This window comes from Rhamphochromis sp. 'chilingali', assembly GCF_963969265.1.
Source record: "Rhamphochromis sp. 'chilingali' genome assembly, chromosome: 8".
Taxonomy (NCBI): Eukaryota; Metazoa; Chordata; class Actinopteri; order Cichliformes; family Cichlidae; genus Rhamphochromis; species Rhamphochromis sp. 'chilingali'.
In genome coordinates, this window is record NC_137935.1 from 38554756 (window position 1) to 38572273 (window position 17518).

At 40.8% G+C, this 17518-nt stretch overlaps 1 protein-coding gene across 1 annotated transcript; it reads right to left on the minus strand.

Moving 5' to 3' along the window:
* Window positions 1-1609: 1609 nt before the first annotated feature.
* Window positions 1610-9092, minus strand: LOC308401610 (uncharacterized protein; the record flags this gene model as incomplete). Its single annotated transcript, XM_080889880.1, has 3 exons — window positions 7706-9092; window positions 7273-7480; window positions 1610-2406 (listed from the first exon to the last, which is right to left on the minus strand). Exons 1-3 carry the CDS (start codon window positions 8759-8761, stop codon window positions 1610-1612), a joined length of 2061 nt encoding a protein of 686 aa, XP_080746006.1. The 5' UTR covers window positions 8762-9092.
* Between the last annotated feature and the right edge of the window lie 8426 nt (window positions 9093-17518).

Genomic DNA, 17518 nt, shown 5'->3' on the forward strand with positions numbered 1-17518 from the left:
AACGGTTGTAAAAATTCACCATCCCCAAAAATTCCTGCAGCGCCTTAACATTCGTGGGACGCGGAAATTCCGAAACAGCTCGGACTTTGTCAGGCAACGGAACCGTGCCCTCGGCGGAAATACGGTGCCCAAGAAAATCGAGAACGGGCAACCCAAACTGGCATTTAGACGGATTAATAATCAGTCCATGCTCCGCCAAACGCTGAAAAACCTGCCGCAGATGGAACATGTGCTGCTCCTTCGAGCTGCTGGCCACCAGTATATCATCAAGATATACAAAAACAAAGGGCAGCCCGCGCAAGACCGAGTCCATCAACCGCTGGAAGGTTTGGGCGGCACCTTTCAGGCCAAACGGCATGCGCAGAAACTCGAAAAGGCCGAAAGGTGTAATTACGGCGGTTTTGGGGACATCCTCCGCGCGCACGGGAACCTGGTGATATCCCCGTACCAAATCGATCTTCGAAAAAACCGAGGTCCCCGCAAGATGGGCGGAAAAATCTTGGATGTGGGGAATGGGATAACGATCGTTCTCTGTGACATTATTAAGACGGCGGAAATCCCCACAAGGTCGCCACCGACCATCAGATTTAGGCACCATGTGCAACGGAGAAGCCCAGGCACTGTTCGAACGCTGCATGATGCCCAGACGCTCCATGGTGGCAAATTCTTCCCGAGCGACAGCCAGTTTGGCAGGGACGAGGCGGCGCGCGTGTAACAGCAGTCTGGCGAGGAAGGAGCGGCTAGCCGGTCCAGCGGGCATGTGGTGTGGAGGTTAGCCGGATAACACGGAACCAGTCGGTTAAATCCAATAACAGACCTTTATTCGCCGTCAGCAACATTACACTTTATAAGCCAGGTCTCCTCGGCTGTACTCGTCCGAACCTACATGCGCGGGGATTGGTACCACCAGCGCCAGCTTGTCACAACAGTAAGTAAGGTGCTTTCTTGGAGCATGGAACATGAGCAGCATGAAATGGCTGCCGCTAACAACTCACACACCCACTAGGAGACCCCCACAGCTACTACAATAGTTGGGCAACCCCCCCTAGTGGTGCTATAACCCAAAAGGTTTGTTACACGCGCGCGAACACCGGGGGCCCTACTGTAGTTATGTAATGCTCCACCCCATGCTTCGTCACAGTGCTCGAGAAAGTGGGGACAGAGAGTGAGGGAAACTCAGAAAGCAAACACTGAAAAACGTCACCCGAATCTACTGAGTTAGCATGCACCACGGGCTGAGCACCCCGAGTCAAACAGGGTAATGAGGAAAATGACACAGCATCAATTAAACGTCTGTTAGCAACATCAACCAGCAGTCCGTGAGCACAAAGAAAATCAGCGCCTATTATAGGCACAGAGCTAGCAGCAACAACAAAGTTCCACTGAAAGTCACGGTCGTGAAAGCAAACAGTCACCAACCTTTCACCGAAGGTTTTGATGGGAGAGCCATTAGCCGCTGTTAGCAATGGCCCGCAGCCCTCAGCTAGCCTGTCCGAGCCAGCCGGGGGAAGAAGGCTCTTCTGTGAGCCGGAGTCCACCAGGAAACGCCTCCCCGAGCGTGAGTCCTCTAAGAAAAGCAGCCTTTCCTTGTTGCCAGCGGTCGCGGCTGCTACAGAGCGCTGACATGCCCGTTTCCCTGGGTTTGGAAACTGCAAGGCGGGAGACAGCGCCGTGCCTTCGTTCCAAAACACTGGTGATAAAAACAAAGCCCCTTTCCGCGGTGCCGCCGTGCAGCGATTCCGGCCACTGTGGACGAGTCGGAGGGCCCCTGGAGCATCGGTGAGGGGGCGGGGGAAAACGCTGGTGAGTCCTGAACAATCGCCTGGACGCCGAAAGTCCTGGTAGCCAGGAGGATGCGATCCGCCTCTTCCGCAAGGGAGCGGTAATCCTTCGTGGCCAATAGCGGGGAGTTGGCAAGGCCAGCGCGCACTGGAGCCGGCAGCTGTCGGAGAAAGAGGTGGGTGAAGAGAAATCCTCCGTCATCTGCGCCCAGCAAGGACAGCATGCTCTCCATGAGCTCGAGAGCGGTGCCGTCGCCCAGGCCCGCGAGGGAAAGGAGTTTCTCGGCCCGCTCAGCATCAGAGAGGGAGTAACGCCGCAGCAGCAGCGCCTTGAGGGCGGCGTACTTGCCTTGGGCTGGGGGGTCCCGGAGGAGAGTCATCACGCGGCGGGTTGACAGCGGGTCAAGTGAGGCCACCACATGGTGGTATTTAGTATCGTCGGCTGAAACTCCACGAAGAGCAAACTGAGCTTCTACGTGCACGAACCATGAAGGAGGATCGTGAAGCCAAAAATCCGGCAATTTAAGCGCCACAGCAAACGCAGCCATCGGCGGAGGTGAAAGTCCGGCGGCAGCCGATGCTTCCAGGCCGGAGCTGGCTTCGTCGTCGAGCCTTAGCATGTTCGCTACAGGGGTCACCAATGTGGAGGTATGTAATAACGACAGGAGAAGTCTCTGTGTCTCACTCCAACTTTATTAACTGACTCTCCGAACTTCACATATAGTGAGCGCCAAAATCTCCACCCCAACACTTCCGTTCAACTTGGGTGTGTGTGGAGCCACCTGGTGGTCTGCCACACTTTTATTTATTCGCTTCACATAAAATGTAAGAAATAAATCATATAATACAAAAACCAACTATTCACAGTTCAACTTTTTACTATTTAAATTTTCAGCTTTTTCTTTTTAAACTAATTTAAAGTGAAACAACACAAAACACTGCAAACCACAAAGCAATTAAATATAAATTTAAATATGAAAACAAAAAGAAGATGCACATTCTCTGTCATATGGGCCTGCATGAATAAACTTTCTGAATCCTTTATCATCCGCAACTGAAAATAGTTGTGGATGATTACTATCCGGTTGTTCAGTCTGACGTCACTAGCCGTGTCTGGGTCTAAACTCCGCTGCAGGTCCATATATCAAACGATCACTGTGGCATTACTGAGAGTTGAAAAACTGTCTAAAGTCTTTCATCTTTAATAAAATGATCAGCGTTCTGCTCTACCAGGTGTAACAATTGAGTTTAACATCCAGGCATCCATGAAAACGGAATTTATGACATTTAACGGAGTTAGAAGTTAGCAGGGAGTTAGCTCACTAGCTTCTATCTAAATACAATATAGAATGTCCTGACTGCGGGGTTTTGGAAACAAATTAAAACATACAGCTTTCTTATCACTTCCAGCATAAATGAAGGCAGAAAACTAAACAGCAGTGACGTTTGTAGGGTTACTGAAGTTTGGCTAGCTGGTATATAATGATGTGCTACGTGACCGCTAGCGACATAGCTATGTTAGCATAATATAAACAAGCTAACTTTTTTTCCACTCAATAAAAGTTAACGTGAGTTTTCTCGGTGGTCAGAAACAAATGTAATCGCATGGCAGGATGCTGTAAAAGGACCAAACTTCAGCCAGGAGAACAACTGAGATAATTCATCCACAATACAAAGTTAGTCATTCATATACTGCTGCATGGGCTGGGCTGTAGTTACATCCTAAGGTTTTAAAAACTGAGCTTAAATAAATGATTAGCAGTAATAAAAGCCGAGGGAGGTCAACAGGGATCACTGACTGTTTTAGGAGCTTTTTGAGATCAAATAGAAGAAAATACATAGCATTAAACATGTTAACAACATAAAAGCCATATTAAACGCAGACTACTTTAGACCCGGAAGTAGGATTCGTCGCGTCATCACTGAACAACCGGATACCTTTCTAATGTGACATTGTTGTCCCTGCTCTCTTTCTCTCTCCCTCCCGCTCTGTTCCTGTGCTACTGCGAGTGTAACTACCGCCCCTCCCCGATCTCTTCCCAGCGCAAAGCACAAGGCTCGTGTGCGGAGTGAAGCGGAAAAAAGTACGAGAGCGAGAGGGTGAGAGAAAGAAAAAAAGAAAAAAAAACATGAGCCGGCTTGCGTCGTTCACGTCAAAGACTCGGCTCCAAGAGCCGTTTCGTTCGTGAACGACACATCACTAAAAAGAAAGTAACTGACCTGACAGAGGAAAACTGAACATCATGCAGACAGGAAATGGAGACCAGAGAGACACGAGGACACGACTGGGGCGACAGAAGGTAAACAAATACTGAGACACAAAGAACATAATCAAACAAGAAACCAAAAAATATAAATAACAAACTTAGAAACAGAAGTGAAACACTGAACTTAATAAACAAAAATATACTTGAGAAAAGTCCAGAAAAAACAGCTGGGTCAAAGACCTCGGACTGTTACAGTTTTGCTGTTAAAATGTGTCTGGAGAAATGTGTCTGAGCAAAAACTGCACAAAAACTAACGTGTAAATATGTAGAGAGCTCCATAATAGGATTTGCCATTAGTTGTGTAGGATGGCCAAACTTTAGTCTTGTATCCACTGGCTTAACCCAGAGGAAGAGTTCCAACTCATTTTAGCACATTTTTGTTCATTATTTTGTGCGGCTAGTCACAGCACAGTAACTATATTTCAGTAAAAATGCTCTTATAGAACAACTGTATAAACTGTTTACAAAGAAAAATAGTTTGTCACTTGGCCAGGAACGCCCCTCTAAATAAGTGCTACAGTAATGTTACTTTGTGTCTGTTGGATGTGGAAATAGACAACTGAGAGCTAACTCTGTCTGACAGCGGTGTTTGTCATTTGCGGGCTGAAATCCTATTAAACCTCTTTAACTCCCACAGTATTTATTTAGTGTTGTAGAGTAAGAAATCCTGACGGTCTCCACCATGAAGAGCAAAGTGGATTACGCGTTGAGTCACTCATTCCCCCACATTCATATTTTTAAGTAAAAGGTTAGTAGTGGTGAGAATGCGCCTTAAACACATACACAGAATCTTGAAGGCAGAAACTACAGTAGGTGGATGAGAATAAGTCTGTGAAGGTAAACCTCCAAACACACAGTCACAAACCTTACTGTAACAACACTGTGTTTTAATTTAATGTGGTCAGCACACAGTACAATGCAAAGAAAATAAACATGATGAGGGTTTATACCTGTATCTTTAATAATATGCCCAGTGTGTTTCAGTTTGTGTTATAATTGTACCATATTGCATCACGAGCTACTTATTTATGTGTGTTACTGCTCACCAGCCGGTACTGTTTGAGCACATTTTTAATAGAAAACAAATCAAATAGAAACTCATATTTTCATTTTATGAATAATGACATTATTTTGTTTTCTAAAATAGCATTTTGTATATTTTCCTCAGCATATACAGTACATCCCCTCCATACAGTCGAACAGTACTGGAAAATGTGTAAGTTTCTACCATATTTTAAGTGATTTGAGGTGGTTTGAAGATACCTCTGCATGTTTTTGGAGGAAGACAGAGCATCCATGCAGGCACAGGGAGAACATGAATCTTCTTATTGAGAGACTACTGCACCACTGTGCTACCCTCAGTTGTAACCATTCACACAAAAGTATAGTTTTAAGAGGCATCAGTTTATATATTTAATGATATAATTAGCAATATTAAATATTCTGAGTATTAACTTGCAAGCGTTTAAATGTTGCTGATACACCAGTTTGGCAGAAATTTTACGACACTAAATCCAATTTGATTTGAGAGGAGAAGAAGTACATCATCGCGTGTTCACAAAATCTGCAAAAAAAACCTGTTAGCGCTGGTGATTTCCCTCCAGAGACACCAGTGGACAGCCTTTGTTAGCTTGCAACCGTCAAAAACACTTAGCAGAGGACGTAAAGATGGCCAGGAGGGAGCGTTATAAAAGATGAGAGAAATCTAGAGTTTTTAATAGAGAGAGCTTCACAATTTGAAAGGCTTCAAAAGAGACAGCCATGTGGCGGTCTATTCCTATCTGTATCATAACCTGCCTGCTTACTATTTTTATGACCTTAGCATGCTACGTAGCATATTGCTTTGTGTAGTAGCAACACTGCTAGCATAACCCATGTTGTTAAACATGCCAAAAATGATTTGCGATCTCAAAGCAAACAAGAAACAGCCACAAACACTGACCTGTGATTTCTCTTTCTGGGCTTGAAAAAGAAAGAACATTTGTCTGTTGGTATCCATCATGCCTAATAACAAATCTAATAATATTAGCATGCAGAACAATTAGGATCCAATGACCTTAATATATCTCTGAAGTGAGAATGGTTATTTCTTCCCTGTTCATCTCTTCAGGTTCACGCTGCAAAGATACTGGTCATGCAAACATGCTGCCAACTCTGCTACTGCTTAAAAATGCTAGAGGGTCATCTTATACAATGTCACTTTAAATGCAATCTCAGGTGTGACATGTGCCATGAACAGTGTTGCCACAGTTACTTTGAAAAAGTAATATATTACGGACTACTGATTACTCCTTCCAAAAGTAACTTAGTTACTTTACTGATTACTTTATTTTTAAAGTAACTAAGTTAGATTACTAGTTACTTTATTAGTTACTTTCAGAAGCTGCCAATAACACTCCCCACTGCCTCAACATAAAAACATCAACCGATTTTGCCAATACTCACTTTATTGGAAGTGTATTTTAACAGTAATGTCAACAATATATCTCCTGACATTTGAAGTTGAACTTAAAACTTTTTTCCTGACAGAAATACTTGTTTGTATGAAAATAAAGACAGTCTTGTTACTTCACTTAACATAAATACTTTTTATAAAAAAACAAACAAACAAACAAACAAACAAAGAGTCTTTCTTGACTTCCCTTAAGATACTTTTTATACCATCCACATGTAAGCACTATTGTCCGCTTTTGTAACTTTGGACTAATCTTATGAAAAAAAAAAAAAAAGAGACTGCAGGTCCAACTTAAATTGCCTTACTTCCTTGCAGGTAATTGTTTTAAGTTAATCAACTTGAAAACTTTAATAAGTTTATTAAGTGACTTTGATAAACTTAATTCAATTACTTGTAAATAGTTATTTAAATTGGATTCCCCAGTCTCTGTTTTTTCAGTATATGTTGTCATCGCATGTTATGGGGGAAACAGTAGAGTGGAGCGAGTAAACCAGTGGTTGTACCTCATTAACAGAAGCTTCTCAAACCTTTTGTCAGAAAGTCGATTTCTTTTAGGCGTGAGCACCAAACCTCCCAGACTAAAAAGTCGCTCCACAGGAGCACTTGATGGGGTTGGAGTGTTATACTTTAAAAAAAATTGTCTTTATGCTTGAAAATTTATGCAGAATCTGAAGGTCGTAGCCTGACATCAGGTAGTCCATGACTTCTTTTTCTGCAGAATAGGTCTCCTCCTCTGGCTCTGCCTCAAAAGTGAAAAAGTCCATCTCACCTTGGCTGCTAGATGTAGTAGCACTGGGCACACTGGCAGGGTTTTTTGCCAGAGGAGCAGTGGTGCAACACTCTGCTGTCAGAAGCTGTTTTACTCGCTCCCTCCTTCCTACATCTCTCAGCCATCGGAGTTTGAATTTTGGACAACTGGCAGCTGCAAGAAGGGCATCTTTGTCATCCAGCACACCGGCGAAACGAGTCTGAATAGCCTAAAAAACATAATTGATATTTTTATGCCTACAATTTATTATGTTATTGAATTATTTGCAAACCATGCCTAATATGAGATCAGTATTATGGATTAATTTTGTTTTAGGTTACTTGTAAACATTTTAATTGTTTTAATCTTATTTTTCAATGATAATTAATATTCTGTTCCATGTTTGTGAATTGTATGAAGCAAAAAATCTGACTAATTTCAAGATAGAGCGTACCTGTACAATGGCATCTGGAAGGCCTGCAGTCATCCTGGAGAGGTCATCTTTCACAGCCTGGGTCTTCTGCATCAGAACTTCAAGTGTTGGTAGTAAAGTTCCATATGGACAGTCGCCTTGTAAAATGTCCAGTGCTGCAGTCAGAGGTTTCATGGCCATGCAGTACTCATGCAGGAACTGGTATTCTTGATCTTTGAAGCACTTCAGTCCTAGCTTTGTGCACAGAGTATTCAGCTCACCCATGGGGATTTCTGCAATTCTCTTTACAGCATCAAAAAAGGAATTCCACCTTGTGGATGTTGGTATTAGGAGCTTTCTTTTGCTGATTTCTTCCACTGTTTCTGATGCAAGTGTAGATCTACTCGATTTGGTCCAAAGAGCTGTGCATTTTGCTGTGCTGCTCCTATACACAGCCCTGCTCTCTGCATTGGTTGTTAAATGTTTCTCCACATCACGTGTGCAAATTATGTTGATGGTGTGCGAAGCACACCTGCGGTGCGGGGGAAGAGACAGCTGACCATCACTTTCATTCTCAGCCGAGAGGATTTCTGACAGATCAGAAAAAGTGACATCATCGTCTTTGGGGCTGGACTCTTCCTCCTCCGTCTCATCATCGGACTCCGTGACAGGATGATAAACTTGAAACGCCTTAACAAAGTTGGATCCATTATCAGTAACTGTTGCAACTACTTTGTTGAGTAATCCATAAGAGGAGTGGATGTTTTCGATTTCTGTACCAATGACATCATACGTGTGTCTACCACGAATTCGCCTACATGCTAATGCAACCTTGTGACGCTCTAATGTGGTTCTACTGATCCAGTGGAGCGTTACTCCCATATAGCTTCTGTTGTTAGCAGTCCAAATATCCGCGGTAGTTGAAACAAAGTCAATCTCATTCAGTGTGGCCTTCAAATTTCTCTCCATTTCTGTAAACTCCTTCTCCAAGTAAGAAGTAAAAGTCGTTCGGTGAGGCAGCTCGGCATTAACAGAAGTAGGGATCTTTTTTATTATGGCACGAAACGAGGGCGAGTCAACAGTGTTTATAGGTAGCATTTCTTCTACAATATACTGCGCGACCAACTTCTTCAATTCTTCATCACTTACTGGTTTTGCACCAAAGTCCAACTTTTGTTGTTTGGGGGGTGTAGGACCTTCTGCGGAAGTCACGGCTCTCTGCTTCGGACCACTTGGTGGGACTCTCTCTGTGAGTTTGACTGTGCTGTGCTGCGACTCCAAATGTTTCTTTAAGTTTGACGTAGTGTTTTTGAAGGTAGATAACACTTTTTCGCCAACACAGAGTGTACAACGAACCTTAATATTTAAATCTTTAGTTGACAGAAACTCAAAATAGTGACCATATTTCCAGCTAAAGAACGAACATCTCTCTCCCTCCATTGCTGTTTACACTTTTTTACGTCACTGGCTGCTTGTGAGCGGGAAACGTGACCTGTCGCTTATGTGACGTTTCACGACACGTATGCGTTTGTCATCCGCTGAGACGAAAAGAAAAAACCAAATCTTTTTGCTTAAAAAAAATAGTAACGCACAGTGGTTTGGACAAGTAACTTTAATCTGACTACTGTTATGGAAATAGTAACGCGTTAGATTAGTCGTTACTGAAAAAGGGGTCATATTCGGAGTAACGCGTTACTAAGCAACGCGTTACCGGCATCACTGGCCATGAAATTGAACATCACTAGTCAAATCCAGGCCTTTCTCAATTTAGCCTGCATTAACTGAGGACAGAATAAGTTATTTTGTTGTTTGTAGGTTTAAATGCGCAGCCATTCACGCACAAAGGTGAGGTACAGTAAACCATATGATCAAAATTATTTACTTTTAAAAATATTTCCCACAACCATCAGGTTGTTGTGTTCAAACCTTTTCAAAACAGGTAAAAGTGAAATTTAACACTGATTACTTTGCTTTTATATTAACGTATTTTCCGCACTATAAGGCGCACTTAAAATCCTTTAATTTTCTCAAAAATCGACAGTGCACCTTATAATCCAGTGCACCTTTTGTATGAGTTCTGGTTGTGCTTACTGACCTCGGACCAATTTTATGTGGTACACGGCGCTCAAAAATCTGTCAAAATGTTTTAGCACGACTTTGGTAAGCTACGAAGCTGCTTGATGGATTGTTGGAGATATTACAGCTACCGTAGTCAGGAGCCTCGCGGATTGATACGTACTGTGCTTCAACATTATGTTGTTGTGTGTCTACAATGGCACACACTCAAACTCAATTTCAAACTCAAAGCTGTCAGTCACTTTTTGTTTCGCTTAATACAACTTCTAGTCTGAAAAATAGAGTATGTATTTTGTTGTTATGTGTGGATTTTGGTACAATCCTAGATTCTCTATCTAGCCATGAAATATGCTTTGACATTAATAAAAATCATATTATAGTGTAGACTGTAATACAAACAGTAAAGCTTCTTTTATCCATTGTAATTTAAAAATCAAAAATTTAATAGTAAAATACAATAGTAATAACAATGATAATACAATAATTTAAAGTAGTTTGCTTGAGTAATGATGTGCATTGTTGTTATTGATGCATACATAAATGCAAAGTGTAATCACACAGTCTTATCACAGTTTTATTTGACCCACATATTCAACAAAACACAAGTATTTAGCTACATTTTAGTTCTAAATAGTTGTATGTAGGATATAACCCACAGTCGGGATTTTCAGTAATGAAAATTACAGTGTAGCTGTCTGTATTGATGCCTCTAACAAATCACCCAGCTCTGGCTGTTGGACCAAACACATCTGGACAGCCTGTTGAATGTGAGACTCCTCAATCTCTAAACCTATAATTGTCACCATGATACCAGCTATGTTTGCTATCAGTATTGATCCCACACATGTGCTCGTGAGAGGAGGTTCAGCCAATAGGAACAGATGCAGGCCCGTGACCTTTAACATTAGATCGTGACCGCTCATCACTCATTTCTTGGTAGAATAGAGTCCATGTTTTATTCATAGACATTTTGAGAGAGTGATTGAGATGGACAGATGAATGCTATGATTTAGTACTATTAACTCTTAAACACAGACAATCTTGTGTGAGTTGGGGTTTTTGAAGTGCAGTGTTTACAGCTGAGCAGACGGATTGATTGCAGATAAATTCTCAGTGAAAATCAGGCGGCGGTGTCTCGTGCAAAAAGCACGAGGTGCATCAAGGTTTTTATGAAAAAATGACAGAAGAGTGCCACCATCTGTCCTGCAGATGAACATATTTAGACGAACACAATGAATATTTTATGAAAGCCACAAATCAAACTGAGGATAAAAAAAATCAGCTTTCTGTAACGTATTCCATATATATTTAAATATCTGTGGTTTGTTTGATTAAAAGTGTCATATTTAAATGATGTTTTGGAATAAACAAAGTATACAAAATCTAGGGGTGCAACGATATTCGTATCGATATTGAACCGTTCGATACAGTGCTTTCGGTTCGGTACGCATATGTATCGAACAATACAACATTTGTAATTTATTTTATCAACTTTCCTTCTGACGATGCTGTCTGTGTTGAGCGCTCAGTGAATCTGCGTTCGACTACTCCGCCTAGGCTGCACTGTCGAGCGCAGATCCACTGAGCGCTCAACACAGACAGCATAGTCAGGAGGAAGAGCGCAGGGCAAGCTAGCGAGACAGAAGTTAAGCTCTCCTTGCAAGATGGACCTCCCCCACCCTCATTCAGATCTGGCGTTTGGAATTATTTTGGTTTTCATGTGACGTATGACCCTGAAGGTAAGCGAGTCATGGACTAAAGTAAAACAGTATGTTGGATGTGCCGTGCAATGCTTAATTACATTGGTGTGAACTAGTGTGTTAGCGCAGTTAGCTCGTTAACGTGTTGGCCGTCTAGCCCCATGCACGGGGCTATCCGCGGTAGCTCGTTAACGGAGATTTGCCGTGTTGTGGCGTTAAGGTCATTTCAACGAGATTAACCTGAAAGCACTAGTGGGAACACAACGAATATGACTGCACATTTACGCCGACATCATCCTAGTGCAAAGACAAAAACAACAAGCATGCTACTAACTTTAGCCGAGTCATTTAGACAGCCGTTAGCACAGGATTCTCCTTATGGGGACCTGATATGTTTAATATGCTGCTGAGAATATAGCCCAGAAGAAGCGGATAGTATAGCTTTTATTTTGGAAAGAGACATTTCTCTGTAATAAACTCTCTTTTCCAAAGATGAGTGATTCCTCAATCAGATACAGGGCTTGCAAAATCGCTAGCCCGACGTCCCGGAGCTAGCGATCTTTTCAGTCGGGCTACAAAAATCTCTCTGCCCTGCCCATCGGGCTATTGTAGGAAAAATATATGTCAATGCTTTTGCATTCTTTCAGAAATGTAGCTGGGTAATTATGTCATTGGCATCGGTGAGCCACTGTCAATATGTGACATATTGAAATCGCATTTGAATTTGCGCTTGTTTTTTTGCTTTCACTTTGCAATGACAGCACTGATCTTGTGAGTGATGATAATTTGTGCACCAATTCCTCTGACATCGTCTTATTAATCGTTAGCTTACTATGCAAACATGACAAGTGAAATCTCCCGCAGCAAGCTTAAACATGTGAGAGGTTGATCGCGCAGAGAATTGCTGAGCTTATGTGAGTCCGTGTGTAAAAGTAGCAGGATATATATTTTAGTTCTGCTGAGCCAAATAAGACAGGTCGGGGTGAAGAAGTGACAGCCAAAGAAAAGCTTACCACAAAACGGAGAAGTTATGACAAATGAGACTATAAGGCAAAAAGAAAGTGCAGCTTTATGGTTTCATGGACAAAAGAATTTCTGTGGCTGCAATATGACGAGCTAAATAACCAGGGGTGCACATAAGTGGTCCGCAGGTGCGCATTCGCTGTCAAAATAAAAAACGCGCACAAGGGTTAGGGTTAAATTTAAAAACTGTACTTTTGAGTTAAAATATATATTTATAATTTTAATAAATGACAAATTAAAAAGGCATGAACATTTTTTTGTATCGAAAAAATATCGAACCGTGACACCAAAGTATCGAACCGAACCGTGAATTTTGTGTATCGTTGCACCCCTAACAAAATCATAAAATATTAGCTTAGAAAAAATGTTAAACGCACAAGAAGTGGTAATGATGTGTTAGGCAGTCTGCTCAACAGGTGATACGAAAGCAAAGACCAAAGTGCACGAATGTTTGCTGGATTACTGTCGTTAGTTTGTTGTGTCTGAACCACTGTAAGTCAGGTATTTAATTGTTTACGCGTTAATCTTGAAGCACTGATATGATGAAACACGTTTTTATTGTAATTGCAAAAGGATAGCTACCGTACTGTTACATACTCTTCAGTTTGTAATGGAGAAACTTCTTAAATTCAGCTCTAACACCATTCAGTGAATGTTCCCAATGTGTTTATTTTTAGAATCTATTAAATGAAATCATTCTACGAACATCTCTGGTGTGCAGCACATAATGGAGACTTAGAGTCTGTATCCATCCTATCAAACAAACTTATGGTCCTGCAAAGCGACTGCGCTGTACAATGCATAGTATTTTACCGCAGCTAATTAGTTCACAATGCATTCAATATTTAGGGCCCCCTTAAGTACTATTCAAGCCCATTTTCTCAGTCAATCTAAGTAGAAACCGAGTCATTAGCCCAGGCCGGTAAGCCATTGGTTTCAAATGTAACAGTCCACAGGGGGTCTCATCGGTTTAATTCTGCAGCATTATCAGAATTGTTTTCACAACATTGATCAGATTATAGCCCAGTGGGAGCCTCTTACAGCGTGGTACACACAACTTAGTCCCCTGGGTGGTTTTCATATTTACTTGCTGAGGAGAAAATGGTGGAAGTCTGCAGTGTACATCTGTACATTAGTATTAGCGAGTTATCTTTAAAGGAGACATTTTTACAAATCAATTTATGAAGTGTTTTATGTCTCCGGTTTGTCCTAAAGGAACAAGCATCGTCCCAGGCTGGCAAATACATCCTCTATTTTATATTTCAAACAGTCTGTTTTTGGGGGCAGGAGGGGGTCCCTGGCTATAGCCACTGTTAACAGAAGTGATATTTGCTTCAGTTGCATGTGTTTCATCCGCAGTGTGCCAACAGCAAGCTGTTGAACTAATGCTTATTGTATGTTTTGCAGGAAAAGTCTCAGTCAGTTGTAATGTGCCATATGAGAACAAAAGGCCCGGGGTCCACGCATGTTGCATATTAACAGTTATGTTTTAACTTTTAAGATTTAACCTCTGATTGGAGCTAAAGCTTAAATGGCTCTGATCTTGACATGAGATCAGCGATAGATTCAGTTAAAGAACGCTTACAGTAAAAAGGTATTTCATGTATTTTATGAAACAAAGAGTGCAGCATGAGTTCAGTGCTGCATGTTTTGCATGATAAGTCTCCAGAATGTAATCACGCTGTGATTTACATGTGATTACACATTTTCAAAAGATACATTCTTAAAATAATTTAGCTTCAGCATGGCTTTAAAAACACAAATATGAAACAAGATTATGTGGAAATACTTTAAAAGTCCTCCTGGTTTACATGTACCCCAGGGGCAGATTAATGGTGACCTGCTTAAATACGGGGTATTGGATAATCAATGATCACAGCTACAGAAAATTATTTGCATCAGAACTGATTTTTGTAAATGGTCCGATACTGTTTACAAAAACCAACCACAGAAGTGGGGGAATAGCATGGGTCCAAGGATTTCTTTATTTGTGACCAGCTTCAGGAGACTCTTGCTTTATTTAAGTGTAATCATTGTCAAAATATTCTATGATTTTGTATGTTAACATTTTTTATTTTCTTACGTGTTTCCTGTTCTGATGGGAAGTACCTCGTTCACTTTCACATTTTGCCTCAAAATATATTAATCAAAATATTTTTACATGGATTTACACAATAATGTCAAATCCCATGACTGGGCAACATTCATAATATTACAAGCAATTCCCTGCATTAGAGGATTTGTGACAGCCTGATGGCTCACCATCAAACATTAAGGAAGGAAGCAGATGGAATTGTCTTTGGAAGCGATATCTCGGACCAAGACAGGCAAAAATGTATCCTCTCTTTAGAGACCATTACCACAACGTCCCTTATCTGGCCACCTTGAAAGTCATAAAACATAAATGGTTGCATGCACTTGTGTGCCTAAGATGAGGTTGGACGTCAGGAATTATTTGCAATGCTGCAGAGTGTGTCAGCTGTACAAACCTGGAAAACTCCAACTAACTCTGGTCATCAGCCCACATACTTGTTATTCATGCAAACTTTTTTATACAAGGGGATTTAAAAATTAAAATAACAACAATGTAATAGTAAATATTTAAATAAATATTAAAGGTGAAACATACCACTGGCCACTGTTCATTCCTTCCTCTTTTTTGGTTGAGTTGCAGGTAAATTATGAGCAACAAGCTCTGGAAATGAAAAAAGAAACTATTCATATATTTCAGTTTGATTTGACCATAAAGAAAAATCCAATGAGTAGCAGAAGTTATAGCAGTGTTGGTAATAGTCTGGAATAAACAGTTCACGCTATCAATTTGATTCGGCCCTCGGTGTCTCCTGTGTTCACTTCAACTTTTTTCCAGTGTTTATAATTACATGGTTCTGATTGGCATAAACGCAGCCTGATCCTGCACATTTGTGTATTTTATTGGTTGTCAGTATGATGGGACAAGGTGTGAAATACAGTCCCAGCCGGTTTCTTGCTGTAATTTAACACCTTCACAGTGTTTACACTGCAGCAATGAATTTGAGCCTGGTTCTACAGGATGTGAGGATGTGGGTCAGAAGAGTAAATTAGACAACAGCTATGCAGGGCCAGTCTTGCCAGTTTATTGAAATGCTTGATTATACTTATTATACAGATTATACAGCATATCTTAATTCAGGGATCTGTGCAATTTGCCAGTTTCACTTGTAGAAGGCATAAAACTCTAGGAGAAAATACAATAATTAATAATTAGTTAAAAGACAAACTATCAAAATTATTGTCTATTCTATTATTCATCTTATGACTTAGATGTGTAGAAAGCCTTGCATCAATATACAAGGAGCCGTATAGTAAACATACAAAATATACACTGCTTTGAAAAGAAGCTGAAACCCTATTCATTGATGATAGGAGCTTTTCTGAATGATACAGAACAACGCATTATTTTATCATCATTTATTTTTCCATTTGATGTTTTGCAATCTTTTGTTTCCATCTTTGAAATACGTTTTTTAATTCAAGCGTATTTTCATCCCTTCTGGAAGCAGCTAATATTACAGTCTCTGTATAATTATTGCAGATGATGGTTTATAACCTCGGTGCAAAATAAAAGATTAAAAGACAAGTTTCGATTAATATTAATATTTATATATTCTAAGAAGCTTTTTGAACTTTTGCTGTCTTCGTTTTCCTCGATGGTCAGCTAAGGACCAGGTTTTACATCTAACGTGGTAAAACCAACTACCCACTAAATTATTGTAAAAGCATGACTTCACATCCAACTGTCATTGATTTGTTTAATGTGTAGGAATGTGGTGCACCATCAGTATAAGCAAACATGTCAAATATTTGTTTTTCAGTAATTTCACATATTGATGTTGTATTTCTGTATTTGACAGCAGGTGTTTGTGTGGTTTCATTGGTGGCTTTTTGGACCAAGTCTGCTGAGAACTGAACTAGATTTCCTAAAAACCAATATTACAGTTATTTGTAATATTAACCTGTGATTTCTGATATATTAACCTGTGTTAATTAATTTTCAAAAGGAAGACATAAATGCTCTAACTCTCAAAGTTATAGAGTTACCAATGCTTAGGAGGTAGAGCAAGTTGTTTACAATCGTTGGTTCAATCCCAGCATCTATAAGAAGTGGCCTGTGATAAAGTGCTGCTGTATAAAATAGAAAACACTCCGTGAGTTTGTATGCAAATACATGAAGTCTAGAGAAATCATTTCTAACTATTTACTGTGTGACTGACTGATAAATGTTTTCTCCTTGGAGGATGAGAGCCATGAAGTAGCTGTTTGGGACACTGCTGATTTTTCACTGCTACAAAGTAATATCCACTCAACAAAACTCAACTTACTGCTGCTGACATCTGTTCCTGTTGATACTTCCTATACTCCCTGAACTGTAGCTGGTCTATATGCCAAATAGCTGAAGCTCTTGCATAATGATGTAGGCGTTGGCCTAAGAGGTACACAACTGACATTATGCAAAAACTAAAATGACTTTAGAGGACCAGACCTTGTATATAGCTCAGCTTGCTCCATTTCCATCATTTCAGTCCATCCATTTAATTTTTGATGCAGTATGAAGGATGTCTTTCTTTATTACAGCTACCAAAGGAATTTGTTTTTCAGGTTGACTAAGATGACAAAAAACGAGTCCGTTAGAGGCTCTAAAGGTAACGTTGGTAACCTTTTGAATGATTGCTCAGATCAATCGATATTGCGTAATTGTGCTGCAAATGTATTACACCACAGAGAGAGGACGATGGACGATTACAGCAAACAAAAAACAGCAGACGTTCAGCCACAAAGGACTAACTCAACAGCATTTGTATGTGCAAACCTTGCTCAGCACAGCCTGAACTCTATCTTTTACAAGTCAGTATTCTCCACCACACTCTCAAGCTTCTCCACCTCTCTTGCTCTTGTTTTATATGAGCTGCTCTTGCCTCTCCACACTGCCTGCGCTGTCTTTCTAGTGTCTCCTTCAGATTGCTGCTTTGCATGCCCAGCGACAGCCGATCAATATCCCGCCCTCTGTGTCTGGCGA